We start from the raw sequence: 23,229 nt of genomic DNA on the forward strand, positions 1-23,229 counted from the left end.
TTTGCAAACTTTTGCATGAGGATTGTTTCATGGAGTTTAACAGAATGAAAAGTGGCGTACTTAAATGCTTTTTTTTTTCTTTTCTTTTTTTTTTTACTTCTTATCCCCTGTAAAAAAAAATCCACATGGCATGCTTGAAATCCAAGCTGATCTGTCATCTTCTGTGGAAGGGCAAAACACAAACACTTGTATGGGCTTGTGTTTGAAACTGATTTTGTACAGTATCATTTTGAAGTTAAAATTAAAGCTAGAAGTCTGAGATTTTTTTTTTTTACTTTAATGAAACGTTTGTTTAATCTCAAAGGATTTCCTCTTTAATCTGATCTCAGGACCAAATATATTTCTCCAGCTACATACATATTAATTGGAAGTGACTGAAACAGAATTTAAATATTTTTTGTTTTGGGGACAACTTGAATTGTCAGGGTCCACTGGGGGTGGAAGGGTCCCTACACCCTGATCTGGAGCTCCTCTGCCCTACATAGTGTGAGAATGACGGGACGGGCTGTCAAAGAAATTCCACTGAATTACTTGGAAACACACGCCTGTGGCTGCAGCCGGTAAATTCACTCTCACTGCGTTTGCGTATGTGTGTGTGTGTGTGTGTGTGTGTTGGAGAGAGGGAGGGAGGCCGGGGCTCGCTCTGACATGCCGCCAGTCCCGTCAAAACCTCCCAGACTGCAACTTGTTGACGCCTCTCTGATCTGCCCCCCCCCGGGAGCAGAATGGATGGCATCAGCACCGGGAAGCCCCCGTGTCTCTCCCCCGGGGGGTTTAATCATTGATGGAGACAACCCCACAACGAGCTGCGTCCTCGTGCATCAGACGGAGCTGCGCCGGTACAACACTTTTTAAACACTTTTAACACATTCTGGTGATTGGACTCTGGAGCGAAGCGTCAGGGACTGTTGACGAGTCGAGAAAATTAAAACGAGTCGCCCAAGTTTGCGCTACTATTTATTTATTTTTTTTTCATTTTGCCCGCAGACAGGACTGAGTCACTTGTGTTTACACAATCGCTTCACCTTTTAGATGAGAAGCGAAGCAGTCTCAGCAGTTTAAGTGGTGCCATCTACAGAGGCTGGATGCCCTCTGAATGTAACCAGTATGATTCGTTTGTTTGTGCTGGACGCGCGTAAATGATGGACGGTGCTACCGGGATTCCCTGACTGATTGTGTGCTCCGCTTTTATCGGGGGAAAAAAGAGAATAAAAACTCATCAAAAGAGGGGAAAACACACGGTGAGTTTAACAATCTTTCTTTTTTTATATAACCTTTTCATGGGTTCGTGCGTGTTTGTGACCATTACGCACGGATCTGCGGGCGCAGAAGACATGATATTAGATTATATTCTAAGTCGGTTCGAAGCAAAGAGTGAGGTATAATATCTCTACTTGCAAAAAAAAAAAAAAAAACGGTTTAAAAGATTTAGACAAATATGGGTTAAAATACCCGAGAAAGATCAAACCGCTCCACAGAGAATCCTGTAATAATCCCATACACAAGAGATGCAACAGAGCAGGAAAAGGTCACTTGTGATTATCACTAGCACAAGTGAAATCACTATTTAAGTGACACCGTAAGAGATGAAGATGTCACAGAGTAGGCTGCGATAAGGTCACTATAAACTGTTGAGCACTGTTGACTCAATATACGAGGTCCTGTGGGGGAATAATATGAGCTTTACATGGGTTAAGACATGAGAGATAAGAGATGAAAATCTAAGCTGACATGGATAAAACCTGCATGAAGCCTCAGTGTGCCAAACTGATTTGCAGGCTTGAAGAAACAGGTGGAGGTTGCTGGCTTCAAAATGAACATATTGCATGTGTAAAAGCTGGGAAAACACACCCATTTCAGGTTGATCAAGGGCATTTATTGCAGGTTTGTAAAACTTTACAGACCTCTCCTTTTTATTATGTTACTGTGCTTGCTACTCCTCATACCTCTTGGACCATTATGTAGTCATTTTTGTGAAAATGATGGTGATAGGAAGGATACAGGGACTTTTTTCTTGATTTGTCTTGTTACATTTTTTGGGTGATTGCAGGTGAGTAGTTTATAAGGTGATTAAGGTTGTCTTCATTTCAAAACAAGGCTTAAATCTCTGTGCAGTGAATGGCTGTACAGAGCACAAGCTGCTGCCGAGTGTAAGGTGCTTCAGAGAGAAGCCACTGGTCGACTGGCCGAGTATGATGCTGACATTATACTGAAGGTGTTTACCTCCAACCCTGCACAGTTGTGGCGTATGCAGTTGAATTCATTAAACAAATGTAGGGCAAGGAGAGTGGAGTTACATGGTGATATTGAGGACGATATGGTTTGTTGGCAATATTAATAAAACATGTATTTCATGGTAGTTTCATGTTATGCTGAATGAGGAACTATGCAAATGATTTTGATATTGTCCTCATCTTGTAATTTGCTGTTTGTGGATCTTTTTCACTTTGAGGAGGAAATAAAATATATGAGTAACATGAGAAGATGCTTCTTTTGCCATTAGTTGCTGCTATTTGAGGAGGAGAGGTGAGCAGCCCAAACATTAAGTCCATTTCAGGCGGGGGAAAAAAATAGACCTGTCCTCTGTGCTCTCAAGCTTTTCAGAAACCCACCCCGGGCTCTCTTCGCAGAGAGAGCGTGTTGCATTTTTGCTTTAAGCAGCTGACTGATGTGAGAGATACTCTGGCAACATGAAAGAGAATCACCATCACGGTGCTTTGATGAAAAGTATTCCTCAGCACACAATGTCCCTCCATTTCACACACGTGGAGTTTCCTTGCTCGCTCTCATACTGAATCCCTTTTCTCCCCCATCCTTTCGCACGTAAGCAGACCTGCTACGCACACACTCGGGGATGCACAGATACACACACGCACGCACACATGCCCATGCACGCTAACTATCAGGGTGTGACTGAAGACAGAACTGAATCGACAGCCCATTAAAATAACAGAAACTCCTATTCATACCATGCCAACCCTTCTTCCTACTTAATAATGAAAATGATGATAAAAACAGGAAAGAACTAATCTTGGATTATAATATTGCTGAATATGTCATTTTCATTCATTTGTAGCTCATTAGGCAAAGTGTATAATTCTGGTTTAATAATTAATGTAGGAACAGGCAATTAATGCCTGATGGTTTCATGAGTGTAGCACATGTATAGAAGAGCTGCTCTTTCTGATATCTTTTCACATGCAGAGGATATAGGAAAAAAGGCACCATCTACCCCTCACTTGCCTGGAGTTATATTATTTTTTTATCTGTAGAAAATCAAGTTGAAACTGAAATGCAGCCCCCCCTGCAAGGACAACCACTCTTCTCTTACAGGGACAAGTAAAATGATGCTGAGAGTCATGGTATATAATTTAAGGAGAGGTAAAACTTACAGCAGTATCATCACTTTTAAACCAGCCTGATCAGATACAATTACAAATACATACTGTACCTGACTGTTTGCTAAAATCTCTCCTGCAAATAACAATATTTTTACAGGTATGTGAATACCTGAAACACAGTGGTGTATTTTTAAAATACAAAAATTAAAAAAGTGTAATGGAATGGATTAAATGGTGTGTTTGGCTATTCTAGCATATGCTGCAAATGTTAGCCTGTACAGCTAACTAGCTTACTTAAATTTTGTAAACAAAACAAACTCACAAACTGCATTAGCCGGTCATGAACTACTTCTGATAGAGGCTCTGTCCTGCTCTTTGTTGGTTTTATTTTGGGGAAGTTTACACTCCAGCAACCTCACTCCACACTCCAACATTCGCCAAAATATATTAGCTACCTCTTAAAAGCCTTTTCTCTTGTAATGTTCAAATGTAAATTTTTCCAGACTATCGTACAACACTTGGACTAATTAGCCCTAGCATGACTTTTTTCCAAGGACATGCAGCTAGCCTCAGTCATTTAGCACAATATCACGTACATAGGCATCCAGTGCATATTTAAGACCCTTAATTCTGTAATCAAAATGAATCAGCTTGGAACAAAAAGTCAGGTGGAGACAGCATCAGCCATTTCATGGATCTAATTTTAGCCTAATTAACTAGCTAGTCAAAGTTAATAAAATCTGCCAGCAAGTGCCAGTCAACTATTCTCTGAAATCAAGATCCACATGTTTCAGAAATTAAAGAGAATTACAAGTAGTTAATCTGCCATCATTATAAACTGCAATTTGCACCATGCAAGAACGGAAAGCTTTACAGGTGGAGCAGCAGTAACAGAGAGGGACAAATCAGCAAACAATCTCAATTTAAACCACAGATGCGATGGTCAGCACAGAGGCTCCAGATGAAACACATACAGTACTGGGTCGTATTCTCACAGCTTTTTCACTGTAATTCACTGACAGTACCACAGCTACAGTACTTGCTTTGTAATGCATTGCATGTTTGCTTAAGTCTGGCAATGCATGACAGGACTGAGTTGAAACTGAGAAAACAAGAAGCAGATGCATGTAGCTGGGTCACGGTTTCATTCCACAGTTTTAGCATTAGTCACTACTGTAGCTCCAAAATATGTCTTTTTCACGATCTACTACAAGACACAAAACAGCAAACACACTTGAGGTAAAACACTTGAGGTAATCTATCGCCGTGTCATCATGACATTGTTTGTCCTGCAGACTGACTCCACTGTTTACACTACTGTGCAGCACGTGAGTTAGCTGAGTAGCAGAATAACAGCTGAGCAGATGGTGGGGCAGCGTCTGTGAAGAAGAGTTTACCATTCAGCTGTAAAACACCCCGCCTGAGTGTATGTCTTTGTCGCAACTCTTTGAAGTATCAGAGAAAGCCTTAAACGTGTGGTGATTATTTCGCTCCTAAAGAAATGTCAATATTAGAATAATGACCAGGAGATAGTGGGAGGATGAGATGAACACTGACACCATACTCATTAATTGGCCCAACTGCTGATGTGAGAGAGAGCTACAAACTAGACTTCCTAAACTCAGTGAGAAGCCGTCAGTGTGGCAGAAAGTCTGAGAGTAGTATTACTTACTATTCCCACTACTTCTATAACTGAAACCAATGTGCAAACAGATAAACTTGTCAAGGCAGTGTTTCCAATGACAGCAAGATCAAGTAAACAAGCCATCACAAAGTAAACATTCAAAGTTGGAGCATCAAAGGCCGAAACTGAACAGTACTACTGGAAGACCAAGGAGAAGAAATAATCATCACATAACACCACTCCTCAGCAGCTAATAGACTTGGGGTTTGATAGGGGTTTGATCCCTCAACCAGGGAATCAGGAAAAGTTGATGCAAGTATGAATGGAGCTACCTTCAGCCTCTACCTGTACGACCTGAACAGATGATGGTGACAACATTCAGGTTTCCTGCAGAGCTGACAGCAGAGGCGCACTGCAAATAAAGAGCCTCCACTAATGTCACAAGATTTGTATATTTGTATAAGATATATTAGGTTTATGAAGATTTATAATGTGTCTACACAGGAGGTGTCGAGTGAGCAGCACGTTGGCAGAGCTTTAGTGCTCCATTAGTGTTTACAAAGGAGGCGTTCATGCACAGTATCGATTGTTTGTCACCTGCATTTTGGCAAGGCTCAGAGCTGATACACAATCACTCGTCACTTCACTAAACACTGGGCTGAAGTTAGCTTGACAATCACATGTTTTACCCAACAGAGTCTGCATCAGGTTTAAGTTCTCAAGGTATTGATGAGCTGGATTTCTGCGAATAGATTGGGGCCAATTTCCTTTTGGGAACACTAGAATCAAAGATCTCAGTTGTAAGAACTTGTGCAGAATCATCAAACTCCCAGATGTCAACACTGAACACCAAAACTTGTTTATGTCCATACCCTTAATATTTGTATTCATCTTTGATCTTTACTTTCACATGCATTGTTTAAGTTATCCATTTAAATTTTCTAAGCACAAGTTTCAAAAAATGGAAATACCCAAAAGGCGTAGTTGGTTCTATACACTGGAAGAATATAGACATTGGCATGTGAATGTGCTCACAAATGCACACATTGCTTTTTATGCACATTAGTTCAGCCACCCAGGTCTCCATTTCATGCCATGCTCTGCTTCTTTCATCAAATCTTCTTGTCACTCTTTATGCTGCTGAGTTTTCCCCTTTACACTGGAATTAAAGCAATCCAGAAAATTGAGACTGTATCAGTGGTAATCCCATTGGATTTACAGCCAGGATTATTCACAAGGGATTTGACTCAGTGTGAGAAAGCAGTTTTTCACTCAGGAAATAACATCCCTCTGTCAGTCTCTCTCCTTCTCCCTCTCTGTTTATCATTATTTTCTACACCATTGTTTCAGCAGAGAGTGCAGTCCGCCACACTGTGCCATCTCAGGGCAATGTTAATCATGTTTTGTTTTTATTCAGGATGATTTTAACCTCAGAGACCCTTTGTGTTGGTCTTTTTCTATCAGATTTTTGTTGCATTACTCAATTTCTCATCCATTTTTCTTTCCTCTCTCTCTCTAGTCTCATTGTCTCCCTCTGTCTCTGAATAATCTATGGTCAGTCTACTCATATAATTAGAGCTGAATCCTGAGATTGGGCCCTCCAGATGAAAGTTGTAATTATAGATCATGACAATGTGTCACTTACCATGAGGATGACAGCAGGGGTCATATCAGAAATCTATACGAGCCTGTAGTCCTCACTCTCACAGTAGCAGCTCTGCCACTCAGGCCATTAGTGGTCAATGTTTCAAGATTGACTACTTGTTGAAAGATGCCTGTTTCCATTACTTGAAGGCTGTCGAGTAGGGGGGGTGGCTGTCTCACATTATCCAAGATGCTGTAATTTGTTGACTGAGAGCCTGTAGGGAGACATGCTGAAGAAGTGGAAAATACCACAACACTATAAAGAAAAATTCAGGGGGTTTTAGAAGTGTTGGAACTGTAGCACTCACCTGGGTTTGTAGTACCCAATTTACATATCTACTGCACGAGGCAGAGTGGAAAAGTTTGTTAGAGCTTTTGATCTAGTTTTCATGTCTTTACTATTATTGAAAATATTGTAGTTCCAGTGCTAACAACTTGTATTCTATCTTAAAGTAAGTTCATTGTTTTGTCTGTGCTGCTATCATTAATGGAGAAAAGTGCTTTTTTGTGGGGTAATGATTACTTATATACAATAAAATCTAGTAATATTATAACATACACACACTTAGATTTTAAAATGGTTGAACATAGTGCATTCAAACATAGGCCAAGACCAAACTGACAGACTTCTCTTTGCTCTTTGGTAACATATTTGTAAATGAAACTTTCATAGAAATGGGGCAGAGCAGGATCCTTATACAGCAGTTTTAGGTTTATTGATTATGCTAACGATCAAATCTCATGAACACACCTTCTCGTGAATGGATGCACTCATCACTGAACTAGCAATTCATGACTTTATTTATTCATGTAGGAGAGTTTGGTGACTCCCAGTTGAAACCTGAAAGATAAAAATAATAAAAATATAGGATAAGAATATGAAAATGTTCCTGAATGAGCCCCATTGTAGAAATTAGTGCACTATTACAAATGCTGGCAGCACAAAACAGGTTCGTAGTGTAAAATGAAGCGGAAGCTGAGGATGGAGAACCTGAATTAAAACACACCTGGTCTATTCTGTGTGACAGTCCTTTCTGCCCTCTGTGCCTGTAACTTGGGGTGTGGCTGTTTTCCTTGCAGGTACTGGGAGTGGGTGTGGCAGAGGGGCATCAGCACCTGGTCTATATTAGTGACCCTGGCACACCTGGGTCCTGTGTGTCAGTGATCCTTTTAAAAACCCTCTCAGAACTCAGTTCTGGTTCTCTCTCATCTCCTGAGACACCCCATTTGGTTTTGGTTGACATTTGGTTTGTGTTGCTGTGCCTTACAACATTGTGCACACACCCTTCTTCACTCAGGCATTTTTGCATCTCTTTCTTTTGTCATGGCCGTGTGGTCCAGTTTGTGACAAGTGGGGGCTTTTCTGGGTTTGAACCCAAGACCTCAAGCCCGGTTTGTGACACATGCCTTCATCCTTGACTTAATGCAATTCGAAGGAAGGCTGAAAGTTTGGCCTTATTGGCCTTCTCTTGAATTAGTGTCTTTAAATGTGTACGTCTCCGTGTTTAAAGACACAGTTGAGTGATTGGAGCTGGTTTTGACTGGAAGTCAAATTTAAAAATTTGTCAGGATTTCAGTCACGTTTCTCCCTCTTTCTCTCTTTCTCTCTTAGCACATTAGCATATAACAGTGAGGTTTCAAAAACTCCAGCATGCTTTCCAGAGTAAGCCAATACTTTGAACACAGTTGTTAGCGGCTCTCTGTCATGTTTGAGAGTAGTTCAATGTGTTAATTGACAGGCCCATCTTTCCGTTAGAAACTGGATTCTCATTTTGTGCAAAGCTTCTTCCAAATTCAAAGTCAAGATGTCAGAGTTTCTCTTCTTACTTACAAATGGGCTTGAACACATTTTCGCTGGGGTTCTACAACACTATATGGATCCATCCTGCTTAATTGGCAGTAAAATCAATACACCATCTACATGAAAGTTTTAGCCCACAAATATTGAAATCAGTTCAAGATGCAAAAAAGAAACATTTCCCCCTAAGCTTGTAATATGAATGGTCACAGATTTCACTTTTTAATAAAATCAGCTGAGCTCTTTTCCCAGAAAAATACTATTTTCATGTCAGAGGGTTTTTTTTTTTTTTTTTTTGCACATGCACATTTTAAACAATTTCAAAGAACTCACATGTGGCATAGAAATGTATAAGAAAAAACATTTAAAACCACAATGAAGAGGAAAATGAGTAAATGGACAAGGAAAGCAGTTTCAGTGTAGCTGATCCCAAACGTTTACTTGTTCTCTTCATTTTAAGCCCTTCAGCTTTGTGTCCTTAACATCTCTAACCTGACTTTTATATGAAAAATCCTCTTTTATAAGAGATTATATCTCATCCAGCTAATCTTTCTTTTTAATTACACTTCTGAATAATTCAAGTCTGGTTTCAGTGCTTATATAGTGCACCGGAAGCAACTTTTAATGTAACACATGAATGCCAGTTTTAATTGAATGCCTAGAGTTATAACTGTCGTGTTTACAGTACACAAAACACAGATGTTTGTTTTCTTGGCACAAGTCACACAATATGATAAGATCTTGTGTACTAGCTGCATAAAGCTGCATAAGATCTAATCAACCCACACTCAATGTCTCTGCTGAGATCACGCTACAGTGTAGCTGGAGAACAATCTCTCACTGCTGCAGCTCATCTTCCCCACAACATGCACAGTGCTGCAGGGCTCAATTCTCAGTCCAATTTCATTGTACATGCTAACCGTCAGCCGCATGAATTTCACTGCAGATGTCAGTGACACGCAACTATTTCTCCTTTTAAAGCCCACTGCCTTTGTATTACAGAGTTTTAGACCTGAGGATCAGAAGACAGACAAATGAAATATAAAATTGTGTGTATCAGAGTGTATCTGTTAGTTCATGCAAATGACCATGTGCAGATTCTCTTTTCATTTAAAGGACATGTGTAATTCTTAAAGAGTAGCGTAATACCAGACTGACAAGCAGTGTTTTGATCAATTTTCCAAGTGTCACCTCTGACCACACCCAGCATCAGTGATGGGTGTCTGCTGTGGCTATAAAGAGAGTTATGTCAAATCTGAGAAAATACCTCTTGAAGATGTTCATGTTATTGGCTGTATTACGGGAAATGTAAGATTTCATCACTTATCATGTCCCCTACTTCTAAAGAATGACTTTCACTGATTCTTTAGAACTAGAATGACTTTCACTGATTCTTTAGAACTAGAATGACTTTCACTGATTCTTTAGAACTACTGAATCATTTTAACCTGTCAAGCCTGTTAGATGAGTAGAGCTGATTAAGGAGCAGGTTAAGACTCATGTCTGTTAGGTCAACAACTCAACAGTCCCAAGGAAGGTCTCTTCACATCTACATTTATTTTTCATTTAACAGTGGATCAGCAGTTAATCTAATGGCCACATCTGAGCTGGCTTTAATAGTCAGCCGTGCTCTCTTCAGTGTTTCCTCAGGTTCCCACATATATTCATTTCTATTCCCTGTCTTATGATTTCCATACTGTATGTCCTCTATGTAAAACAGTTTGTACACTGTTATTTTTAGTTATGCTATCTTTATTACTGCTCTCTGCCTTCATTGTATCATCACTTTCTGTCAATATGGGAAAACTAAACCCGTAATAGGCTTTCTCGTTGTCCTCTTCAGCACTCTTATCAAACATCCGTTGTTGTCTCCCGCATGGATCATTGTTTCCCAACCTCTAGTGATTCATCACCCCTTCACTTTTATGACTCATACACACACTCAAACACAGAAGATAAAGATAAAAGCGCTCCTGTTTGTCATCAAACATGAATATGAAACTTAACTACAGAGCTTCCTCACTTCTAACACGTTGAATTTAGATTTGTTGATGTTGTTGGTCAAACTACATCCTCCTCACTGTCCCCATCATGGCATCCACAGTATGCTTATTTCTTTCGTTCTTGATCACATTTTGTGGTGGTATATCACCTAGATTTCTTCTGTCTTATTTAAATCCCTGATCCAAAAGGAAAAGGTAACCTTTTTTTGTCCCTGTGCAATATTTCAGACTCTATATGGCTTTGGTCAACAGGCGTTTCTGTTAGGGATGTTAACATAGACCATATTTAGTTCACAAAAACAAGAAGTCAAAGAGAAACTGACTGGAAACTTTAGTTGTACACTTGACTCTATAGCAGTGACAGCAATCTCACTTAAGGGTAAGTAGACCTCTAATTAAATATGTGTAGGGTATTAAATACATAGTATTTACCTTGACTATTGTATTTTTAGGCAAATTCCAGTGCAACACAGTTATGGCATTTATTATGTTATGGCCATTAAATATAGTAACAGTCATTAGTTACCTCTGTATGTAGTAGTTTGCATTGTCAGTGGTCATTCCTATCTTCAAATGGCATATACATATGAAAGGGATTTGCAGGAAACTGGACAAAATTTAGAAAACAAGACTTAGCTAATGCATACTGTAGGTTGCATGTAATGCAATGTTGTGTGCATGCACCTATGTCATGTAACTAAACATCACTGGGTTAAAAATGTAAAGATGTACCCAGTGGTGTTCAAAACCGTCTAAGACAGGGGGTTTTTAAATAACACACGGTCAAAAGTACTGGTATTGAGTATACATCTAATCCAGAGGACTGGGACAGCTAGTTTAAGCATTATGAAGAGGAGACATATTTGCATTTAAAAAGAACACAAGTGGTTTGTTTTCTTCTGTTGTTATTGTAGCTGCTCAATGCACATTTCCTTCTCTTCATGATCGATAAACATCTCATTGGTGGTGCAAAGTTAACCGTATTTACTTGTAAATATTCAGTATGGTTTGATTAAATCTTGTGTTGCTCACACACAGACCGCTTCTACCTTTCTGTGTAAACATGTTGGTTATAACTCTGACAGGACATGGGCTTGACATTGTGAAGACTCAGCAGACACAGCAGATCACACAAGGCTATTGTTAAGGCTGTCTCCGCTCAGCATCACTGATGTCCCCCAGGACAGCCTGTTCTCATCAGTCTTCACTCTGTGTCTTCGTACAAAGCTGCTTAGATTGGCTGGAGAACAGCAGCTGTAGATGACTGTCTAAAATATAGTGTTTTTAATTATAGCAAACATGCCTGTGATTGCAATGAACAATTAGAGGTGATTTATATAGAGAGGTATATTTTTGGCAAATGCCCCTGATGTCAACATTTTTAAGGATAATTAGTCATGTAAACAGGGAGAGCTGTTGCACTTTGAGTTATGTCTCTTGTATGAAATAGTGGCCTGAAACTACCGAATCAGCAACAACTTTATTTATTCATTCAATTTGGCATCTTACCTTTAGAGAGCTAAAAGAAAGATGGAGGGAGAGGGAAGGGCATGACAAGGTTCCTACAGCCAAGATTCGAACCATAGATGTTGGCCACCAAGCTTGTCTGTGAAGTTATCTGAAAATCTGCAATGTAATTTACATCCACTTTGTGTTATTTTGCAATAACTAGCACATAATAAGAATTGCAAGTCAGTGGGGAAAATTGTGAAATTACAATTGTGAAACATTTACCTAATAAGTAATTCCTTAAAGCGTAGAAATGATCTATAGAGGTTTAATATAAAGTTTTATTTTGTGCATTAGTGGTAGTTTGTGCAGCCACTGCAGCTATAGCTGGGAGGTTCATTGTGCTTGATGGCCATTATTGCTCTTGCAAGGAATTTGGTTTGTTAATACTGATTTGAAATGAAATTAGTGAAATGAGTTTCATTTATTTGTGGAAGGAAATTGGATAATTTTATGTGGAAAATGGCATCATTTTATTGTACTTCAGCAAATTGCTAATTTCTCTGAAAAAATAATGCCAGGTTTGGAAAGTAAGTCTCACAGATTGGTTGATTTTGTTTTAGTGGGAACTTCTGTGGTCCTGCAGAAGATCACAAATTGCAGGAGAGACTACCCAGAATTTATGTTTTGTTTTGTTGATACACATTTAGCACTAGCAGTGTTCTAATCGTAAGAACGTCTTTTATCATCACCCCAGATTTAAACCAGATCCCCATTTGTCTTGTCTGTTTTTCTCTGTCTCCTCTCTCCTCCTAACACATGTAGATTTGCACATAGCTGGCTATGACACACAATCTCTGCATCAGCTCATTGCAGGCTGCCTCTCACTAGAAGGTACCTCTCAGGTGTCCTAGATTTGCGCTGGACTTGTTCCACTTTCTAAGGGTCACATATATGCAGTGACAAACCATTGGTGGGAAGGTTGTCTCTGCAGTAGGAAGCTTTGATGTGTTGATAAAGTTGTTGGAAGCTGCATTTTAGCTAATTTTAACATCCTGCTGCATAGCGTGCTAAAACTGTAATAAATTTTTGGGACTTTAATTAACAAGGAAATCTTCATTTTCCTGCTAAGAGGCTAAATTGTCCCATTTTCAACAATCTGCTCCCTTCCAATCAGCTTACAGAAGAGCTGAGATTATCCTTCACAGCCTTTATAATGAGTCCTGAGGTTTGTACCCAGAGGTTTGAACAGACCGCTCTCAGTGGCTGACTTCAGTCCCTTACACCCTTCACCGCTGTTCATTTGTTAGCACAGGAATCAGTCACCATAAATCAACACCAACCTGTGAAAACTCCTCCGTGTCCTCTAGTGCCAGTTCCTGTGAGGATTAATTGTTGGTATTTTACGTTTGACTGTTCCTGTATTTGTATGTACATGTGCATGCCTGTGTGTGTGTGTGTGTGTGTGTGTGTGTGGGTGGATGGTTGGAGGGTGGTGCAAATTGTCCTTGTATGTATGATTGTACATGCACACATGCAGCCCACACAGCCTGAGAAAAACACCTACTCTCCACGCTCCCAGGCGCCTGCAAATAATGGAGATATGATGAACCCTGGAGCCCTCGAGAAATCATGTGATTTCATTTGCTGTTTCTTGAATTGCAGCGCGACGTGCCAGCATGTTGCACTTCACACGCGCCAGCCATTCATGAAATATGTTTCCATTATTCTGCACAGCTGTGTCACTGTGTCTCTTGGTGAATCTTATTTTAAAGTCACGTCCTCCATCTCCCCGCTGTCGATGTTGATTGTATTCACTTTAACTTTTAGATCGTACTTTGACAGATATCAGCTCTGAAGTCATGCTGACTGTTCAAGCATTCCTATCAATCTATATTTTATAGCTTCATTTTCCCACACATGATGCTACTGTATCTGTAATACAGTATTTGCATAGCGCTAAGCTATGTTGTAAAAATTTATTTCTTTTGCTAAATCAAACAACAGCATCCTGGACTGTAGGCTGACTGCAATGAAGAGCAAAGTCGCTGGGAGTGCATGCTTGGCTATGAGACAGTTAAAAGGCCAAACTGATAATTGCCTGAAGCCAAACACATGTCTGTTAAGGAGAATATTAACTGTAAGGATGAATATAGATTTAATAATTTATTAACCCAAAAAAACAAAGTTGGAAATACCTTTTCAGTAGTGTCTGCAGGTATTCCTTTCAGGCTGCATACTCCCTCCAGTAATGTTCATCAGTAAGCAAAAGCTGCCTGTATGTAGGCGAAGGGTCAGATGAACAAGTCAACATATTTGCAAACTCATCTCATCTGCACTATGGCAGCAGGATAGTAAGAGAACAGGAGAGTTTAGCATGAAAATCAACGTGAAACAATAAAAGCATGGGGGAGGGACAAAAATAGGATTTTGAAATCCCCAGTGGAAATTATGTCCATGTCTGACCTGATTACAAAATGGTTCACAGTGTGATTCTGCATTTTGCTGCAACTTCACCAGATCCCCCAGCTCCTGCTTTATCTAAACGCTCTTCTATCTACCCCATCAACAATCCCCAAACCTTTCTCTTTCTCCATTGATGTAAGCTCCCACCACCCACCCATCCATCCACACCCACAGTACATCCCTTGCTCACCTACCGTTGAGTGCACGCTTGAGTAAACACCAGACATTAGCTGACAGCGGAGGCAGCGATGGCTCTACCTCCTCAGAGCTAAATCAATTAGCCTATCTCCAGTGGGGCCATGCAGCGTTCGCAGGCCTGCTGGGTTCAGAGGGTATTTACTGTTTCACCCCGACCAACAAACAGGCTGCTGCACACACACACACACACTGCACCATCTGCTTGGATTTGGCCCAAGCCTGAAAGGAATGAATTGGATTTGCAGTGAATGGGGTGTGATGCAAAGGAGCCGACCGGACAGGGCAGGATTCTTTTTGTCAGACCCGCGAGAATGCAACTTTTATGTTTCGAGCATGTTTTTCATTGTGATCTAGCTTTGCTGTACCCACTTTTTTCTCCTCTTTTTTTCTCGAGAGATAAATTCACATCTCACCTCGTTCGGCTAAGCCACGCCTTGCTGTATTAGATCTTCAATTTCAAAGCCAGATGTACACGCTAATATATTTCACACAAACAGTATACAGCCCAATTTAGGCAAAGCCTGCTCTTGATTGAAAATCTTTTCCTCTCATCCATTCATTATGAACCTCATTAACTCATTGTGCTGTAAACCAGACCCGTAGGAGATAAGCCTTGTTCTTGACTTGTTTGATGTGTAAACAGATAAGCTATTTAGCCATCTATCAAACATGCTACTGTATGTGTGTGTGTGTGGGAAGTGATGTGCACCAGAGACAACAGGGACAAGTGAATGACTGACGTGATGCTGTCCACGATGATCCTATTACTTAGCTCACTGTGTGATGCAGTCAGTGCTTACAAACACTGTGACCGAGCGATATTACCAGACACTCAGTGCATTTATCAGGCTCTTCTGCACTGATGCAATGAAGTGTGACTGTAAGGTAGTCATGCTGTGTCACGCTTCACCCATTACGTCTACACACAGTGTTTTGTTGGAGATGTTCTCTTCTTTGTGTCTACAGTACATGTAAAACAAAAATAATTCCACTGATTTTATGAACGCTCAGTTTACTCATCACGAGGAGAAGCTTTCTCTGAAGCTCAAAAAAGTAACCCTGATGACGTCACTATGATGTCATTAGGGTTATCTTAGCTCAGGCAGAAAACCTACCTGGATGTTTGAAGATGGAGGAGTTTAGAAGGAGAGGAGGAAGATGCTATGAAGTTGCTGTATGGGAAATGTAGGGCTCTGGGTTTTTGGGGGCGTGACTCATACTAGGGATTTCGGGTCAGGATATCTCGGCCTCTGCTGCTCAGATTGTGACAGTTCTTTTTTTATGTTTCTCATAAGCCATGTGTCTTTATTGAAGTGCAAAACTAAATTGCTGGAGTATTCATTCAGATTCTGTGGGGTGTTCAGGAAAGTACACTTACTTTACCTGTACCAGTTACTAGAGATTAATGTTGCAAGAGGTTACATACTTAATATATTTTGGTTTTGTCTGCTGTTTTAGCAGGGAAAATCAGGCAACATGTTTTTTTGTTCATTTATTTTTGTTTAAGCTACATTGTATTTCATATTTCTTTGACCACTGCACAATCATTACCCATGTTAGAAAAACTAATTAAGAGCATAAATACAAAAAGTGCTACATTATTGCTACATTCCTAGCACAAATGGCCATTACAATAAGTTCAAATGGAAATAGCACAGAGCTATTATGAATATAAATTCAAATGAATTTGATATTTGATAAATGTTATTGTTCAGGCATGTATTGGTATATTGGTTCAAACCAGGAGCCTCAATGAGTTGCAATGAGTCGCAATCCTATATATTGTAAATAACCAACTATAACATAAATATAATTGCTCTTCATATGTGATATGCCTTTAGACTGTTGTGAGGAGAACAAGTCATTTGACTCATTTACAGAGCTGTATGGGTCTGATGCTCATGGTTTAGGAATCAGCAGTGGTTACTCGCATACAGCACAGTGCAGAGTGTACCATTACATTACCATTACACTAAAACAAGCTACAAGAGCTATTCCTGTTTTGCAGCATCATTATAATTCCTAAAAGCTGCAGTGCATATCAGCAGGGCTCAGTCAGACCAGCATTTGTGTGTGTGAGTGTGTGTGTTTGTGTGTGTGTGTGTTTGTCTGTGCCCTTTTCTTTCCTATTAAACAATATGTACAGGTCTTTGATGGAGGGCGGCCAGCAGTCGACCACCCTCTCGGCTATCTGAATGTCATGGCGCAGGCTTGTATCAGAGCAGGACACAGCAGGGACAAAACGTATGCTTGTGTACTATACGATGTGGGGGTACCTTGACTAAAGCTTATTATCTTACGTTCTGTTGGTTATTATTACATCACGTCAGCTCCATTCCAGGATTACATTTGAAGTTGTTGCTGGTAAAAAAATCGAGCTCTGAGTTCACTAGTTTATTAGTATATATGAATTGTTTACATAGAATCCCTCTATGTAAACAGTTTATCAGTAATGGGAACTAAACTGTGTTCATCCTGTTAACCTATAATTTCATAAATAAGTCATATCCCCTGCAGTAAATCTTATATTACTGAGAGTGCCCATTGATTGCTACAACAAAAGTGTGTATTTTAAATCAATGACCGAAATGTATTTTTTTGCGTTTGACCCATAAAGGGAGCACAAAGTAGTTTTCCCAGAGTGATTCCCTCAAATTCATCACCACTGAGAGCACACATCACATATAAAGAAAACACAAGGCTCTGAACCGATCAATGCTCACTTTGGTTGATAAAAATTTTGACGTTCACCTGAGAGTTTGCAAAAGAATGTGCTAAACGGACAAGGCTGTTTTCATCTGATATTTAATATGCCTGTTTGTCGTCATAGCTGAAGCCCAATAATTCCTCTCAAGAGCCCTGCTGCCAGTCAACACTTCAGCTAATGGAGGAGATTTTCAGAGCTGTATCAGGAACAAACACACACTCAGAAATCGGTATTCAGCAGAAGGATGTGTTAAGTGTGAAAAAGCAAACATTTCTAATTACTGCAGCAAACATTATTGTTTGTTTTTTTAGCTTCTTTATTCCATAGTATTCCAACATCACTTCATAGCTTGTTGATGTGTGAAATACAAAATGTTCCCAAGAAAATAATTAACAAGCTGACAAACACACGTTCCACTAACCAAATCTTGTTAATTAGTGTCCCTAATCCTTCTTGAGCGTACCTCAGTCACTTTGGCTTTTGTCTGGATTTTACAGTATGCCATTTTTAAAGTGATTTTATTTGAAATGTTTACATTAAACAGTTTAGCATTTGTCACAAGGTTGATTAATGCATAATTTGTCAGGTCTTAGCAGTATTTTCTGTGTGGGTTGTGATACAGTAACAAGTGGTTTCAGCTGTTGTAACTTGCCATTTTGAAATTAGTCCATTAAATGTGTCACTTAATGCATATATTTCCTCTCTCCTCTGAATTATGAGTGGTTATCATTCATTCTACTGCTTTTAAATAATACATGAAAGAAAACTTTATCAATAGATGGGAAGCTGGAGGGAGGGAATGCTTTCCGTGGTGATTAACAGTCATTTGAAGTCCTCGTCCCCGCTGGGACATAATACCACGTTTCCACACTTCAGTTCCCATCTCTTTTATTGCACATGAAAGCAAGTCAGCTTTCTGTCCTGTGATCATTTTCTGTTACTCTTACCTGGAGGCAACATGGTCAGTTTCTCTTTGTACTCCCATGCTCCAGTTTTCCCGGGCACCATTAACAGTATTGTGAAGCAAGTTTCATCAAGTTTATATGTCACAAGATCAGACGTCTTATCTGGGGCTTTATCAGTTAAAAAAAAGTTGCTGTTGTTAATGACATTTGCTTTAAATTGAGTCTTTTTTGAATATTCAATGTACATCCAAAGAACATCCTGAGACAGCTTACATCCTAAGTGACATTAAAGACAGGAAATGACATACAATCTAACTGGCAATTACATGGTCAGCAACCTAAAACCAACGGGCGACCCAGGCCGCCCTACAATTATATTTAAGTATTTTCACAGGAAAAGCATGTTGTTGTTCTGAACCACTAGCAGTTGCCATGGCAGAAAATATTAATTTATACGACAACAATCTGAGAGAATATTATCATATAAATTGCTCATTGCTCAAAATTTACACTGGATTCCTCAGTAAAGCACCAGGGTCACCATAATGTCATATAGTGTTTATAGCAAAGCATACAGGTCTGGATAACTTTGGTATAACTTGTGTCATATATGACTCTCCTGGAGATTTCAGTGCCAGTCTTACAACAGTTCTAATAAATCAACAAAATAGCAGAAAGTGTGTGGGTGTTCGTGTCTGTGCATCAAGTCATAACGCTCCATTTACAGGTCGAGGCTGAGTTTACAGATTGTTTGTGTGCATTTATTGCCCCTAATGTGTGGGCTTTGTCATGTAGGTGGTTTGTTTATATGTGTGCGTGTATATGCAGAACATGGGGGAGGGGATGATGGATGAAAGGAAGGTGAATATAACTAATCTTCCTTTTTTTCCTCTCTCATTTATCCCTCCCAGGGTGAAAGTGATGCAGGGGAAGCTGCATGAAAGTCGGACAAAACCTTCTCATCTGTGTGGACACTGCAGCTGAAAGTTTATCTGACGGACCACGCTGAGAAGAGGACAAACAAGTATTTAGCACTGGGAACCTGGAGAGAAAAAGCTTTGCTGATCATGGTATTTTAGTGCAGATGTCTATATACCTTCCAAAACCACGTGGAAATCCAACAATTAGCCACGACAAGACTGGACATCTTGAGCATCCCCTAGGTCTGGTTTTGATGTCGATCATGTAACTGTGATGTTCAGGCTTTCCAATATCATCATCACGAGGCACGGCCAAGTTTCAATACAAAGCTCAATTTAGAAGGCTTCACACAGACTTTGGTGTAGATAAGAGAGATAAGTGGCGAACCTGTGTATCTGTCGTCATCATCTTCCTACATGCAGCTCCCTGCTTAGCTTTATTGAAAAGGAGGAGCCCATTAAAGCATTTGATAGATAGGAAGGCTTGGTCTGAAGGTGTTGTTGCTGGCTGGCTGCTGGTTGGAGATGAGATAAGAGACACTGGGAAGAGGGAAAAGAGAAATAGAAGTGCCTGTCTGACGGGAGCTGCATACAAATTAGGATTCGTCTCTCCTGCAGCTAGACCAGTGAGGCGAATCAATATTGGAGAAGCGAAATGGACAAATTAGTCAGCTTCGATTACAGGAGCACAAACTGAAATTATGGTATTAGATGTTTGCTAAAGGTTGATATGAAATCATACTGCAATACACAGGATGGGAAATGAAGTAAAATATTGTCTTAGTTGCTGAAAGGAGGATAGAGGACTTTACAGCCGAAACCAACAGTGCCACACCAGAGTATGGCCTTCTAAGTGATGAGGCTGCTCTAAACCTTCTGGACATAGGGTTTTAAAAGGAGAAGAGGCGAGATGGAGCTGGATAATAGCTCACTGGACTACAACTTCACAGAGATTCCTGACACCACTACTGCTCCACCCTGGAGCAAGGCCACGCTATTCGGCCTTCAGGTCTCCCTGTCGGTGCTACTAGCCATTGTCACCTTGGCCACCGTGCTTTCAAACGCCTTCGTCATCGCCACCATCTTCCTGACCAGGAAGCTCCACACACCTGCCAACTTCCTGATCGGCTCCTTGGCTGTCACAGACTTGCTGGTGTCCATTTTAGTCATGCCCATCAGCATTGTCTACACTGTCAGCAAGACCTGGTCTCTGGGGCAGATCGTTTGTGACATCTGGCTGTCGTCCGACATCACCTTCTGCACGGCTTCCATCTTGCACCTGTGCGTGATCGCATTGGACCGCTACTGGGCCATTACACATGCTCTAGAGTACTCCAAACGCCGCACCATGCGCCGGGCGGGGATCATGGTCGGGGTGGTGTGGGTGATCTCCATATCGATCTCCATGCCTCCGCTTTTTTGGCGGCAGGCCAAAGCCCACGAGGAGCTGACAGAGTGTATGGTGAATACAGATCAGATCTCTTATACCCTATACTCCACCTTTGGCGCCTTCTATGTTCCCACAGTGCTTCTCATCATCCTCTATGGACGGATCTACGTCGCCGCCCGCTCCCGCATTTTCAAGACGCCATCGTCCTCGGGGAAGCGCTTCACCACAGCACAGCTCATCCAGACCTCTGCAGGCTCCTCTCTCTGTTCTCTTAATTCTGCCTCCAACCAGGAAGCACACCTACACTCTGGCAACGTGGGAGGCGGCGGAGGAGGAGGAGGAGGATCGCCTCTGTTCATGAATAGTGTGAAAGTGAAGTTGGCAGACAATGTGCTGGAGAGGAAACGCCTCTGTGCGGCTCGGGAGAGGAAAGCGACCAAGACTCTGGGCATCATCCTGGGTGCGTTCATCATCTGCTGGCTCCCGTTCTTTGTTGGCACGCTCGTCATGGCCATATGCAAAGAGTGCTGGTTCGATCCCGTGCTTTTTGATATATTCACCTGGCTGGGATACCTGAACTCCCTCATCAATCCTGTAATCTACACTGTGTTCAATGACGAGTTCAAACAAGCTTTCCAAAAACTCATCAAATTCAGGCGGTGCTCTTGAAGAAAACTTTACAGTGGATTAAAACTATAAGAAAACAGGAAGTGAAAAAGACAAAGAAAAAACCAAGATAATAGATAATAATGATACTGAAAGTACTGTTTACTTAAATGTCCCATCTTGTAAACACATGCTAACTGTGATATGTTTTTTTTTTTTTTACATCAAACAGCTCTGTGCCATAGCTCTTTAGATACCTAACAATATATCCATCATATAGACTTATGCATGCATGTTTAAAAAGATAAAAATCTTTATTCCCCTGAGACTTATTATAAAAAGATAAATAAAGGGGGCTTGAAATCTGTTTCATGTTGCAGGGACATTGCCGATATTTCTTGAACAAAAGCAAATATTTTAAACAAAGACTGGTGTAACTGTATGGGAAGAGTAAACTCAGAGTGACTGGATCAAATCCAGCAGAAATGAAAAGCCATGAAATATATGTTGTGTTATTCTCTGTGTCATACTGTATGCTGCTGCTCCCATATGATGTCTCTGTGGTACAGTAAAGAAAAACAAAAAACTCTAGAGAATCAGTAAAAATGTCTCCATATATGCAGTTATACGTGACAGTGGTGTGCGTGTGTGTATGAGTGTATGAGTGTGTAAAGGTAGTTATTTTACTGTAATATATGCATGTTTGAGGAAGGGAGGATAGTCAAGTGTTTGACATTTATTCGTGCTATTCTCCACTGAGGCTTGTCTTGTCATTACAGAGACTGAAATGGAAACAGCATTTCCACTCTGCCTCTGAATATTAAGTAACACCCACCGTACCATAGCAACAAATAAACCCTTCCAAAAAAAAAGAAATCTCTGAAACCGTGTGCTCAAGCAAAAAGGACAAGGTGAGGGCAAATGGTCAGAGTACTGAGAGCAGATTGAGAATTTTTTTTTTTTTTTTAGATACGTATGTATTCATTTGTTTGTTGGATGGTGGTAATACCCATTCCTTACAACTACAGGATTCAAAAATACACTGATGACAATGAGTGATGGAGCTCAAAATTGAATACAGATCAGATGTTGTTAATATAAAAAACTAAGGTATGAAGGAATGAGGACGCAAATGCAATAAAGACATGAAGGATTTGTCAATAAACAAGCTTGATTTGACATAGATGGTGAACATGTTCGGTTAGGATGTCTCTTCACACTCATCTTCCAAAAGGTCATGAAACTAAATGCCAGTTGTTACTACTTGAACTAACTCAGTAACTTTTGGTAACTCTGTATATCCTTAACAAAAGTACCTAATTTATTCTATACTATAAGCCAATTCAAAATAGCTCTTCTACTGTACTCGAGATGAGAAAAGAGATATTAAAAGGTAAATTCTCTGGCCAGTGCAAACCAAAATAATTAATTAATTAATAAGTATGAAGTTACTAAAAAAACTACATAAAGTAAAACTTAAGTTTCTTAGTTTTTGGATGTAGGTGTTTGTGTGGATGGTTACAGTATACTGTAGGCTTGGTATCTGTTTAAGTAAATCACTCCACAGATCTACATCAGACCAGAGTCAACCATCTTCACCCCTGGAGCAACAACACAGGCTGGCCTAATGGACCTCCATCTGTTTCTGCCATCAATTCTTTATGTCTGTCTTTCAGAGTGGCTCCCTGTATGTACATATATATATACATCTTCATGATACCATAACCTGCACTCTCCCTCCACTGTCTGAAATGATGACTGGATGGTGGCGTGGACAGTTGGTGCAATCATCATGCAAGAGCAGATCGACTTTCAGTCCAGAGGAAAGAGACCAGCTTAGCCACTTACAATAAATTTATTATTAATGTTCAATTTATTTATTTACATTTCCAAAGAGCTGTGGTTGAACCACTGGCAACTGTACAGCAGAATATGGCTCTCATCAGATATCAAATGTGTGGTTTATGGGTTAATTTTTAGATGTGTTGGCAACATGTCTTTTGATCCATATAGAAATATCTCAACAACCACTGGATGAATTCCCATGAAACTGAATGTCTCTCATGTATCCTAATGACTTTCTGTCCTCTGATATTTCCTCTTGCACTGCCATGAAGCTGACATTCATGGTTCTGAGTGAAATGTCTCATTAACTATTGGCTGGATTGTCACTTCAGA

The 23,229-nt window shown here is 40.2% G+C and overlaps 1 protein-coding gene across 1 annotated transcript; it reads left to right on the top strand.

Annotated features, from left to right (window-relative positions):
• The first annotated feature begins 653 nt into the window (after window positions 1–653).
• On the top strand, window positions 654–22,319 carry htr1d (5-hydroxytryptamine (serotonin) receptor 1D, G protein-coupled). The gene is made up of 2 exons (XM_018663373.2): window positions 654–1,241; window positions 19,047–22,319. Exon 2 carries the CDS (start codon window positions 19,966–19,968, stop codon window positions 21,112–21,114), a length of 1,149 nt encoding a protein of 382 aa, XP_018518889.1. The 5' UTR covers window positions 654–1,241; window positions 19,047–19,965; the 3' UTR covers window positions 21,115–22,319.
• The last annotated feature ends 910 nt before the right edge of the window (window positions 22,320–23,229 follow it).

Source organism: Lates calcarifer, linkage group LG19 (assembly GCF_001640805.2).
Source record: "Lates calcarifer isolate ASB-BC8 linkage group LG19, TLL_Latcal_v3, whole genome shotgun sequence".
NCBI classification, from domain to species: Eukaryota; Metazoa; Chordata; class Actinopteri; family Centropomidae; genus Lates; species Lates calcarifer.

Coding starts and splice junctions, on each gene's coding strand:
- htr1d (XM_018663373.2), top strand. CDS start 19,966: ATGGAGCTGGATAATAGCTCACTGGACTACAACTTCACAGAGATTCCT.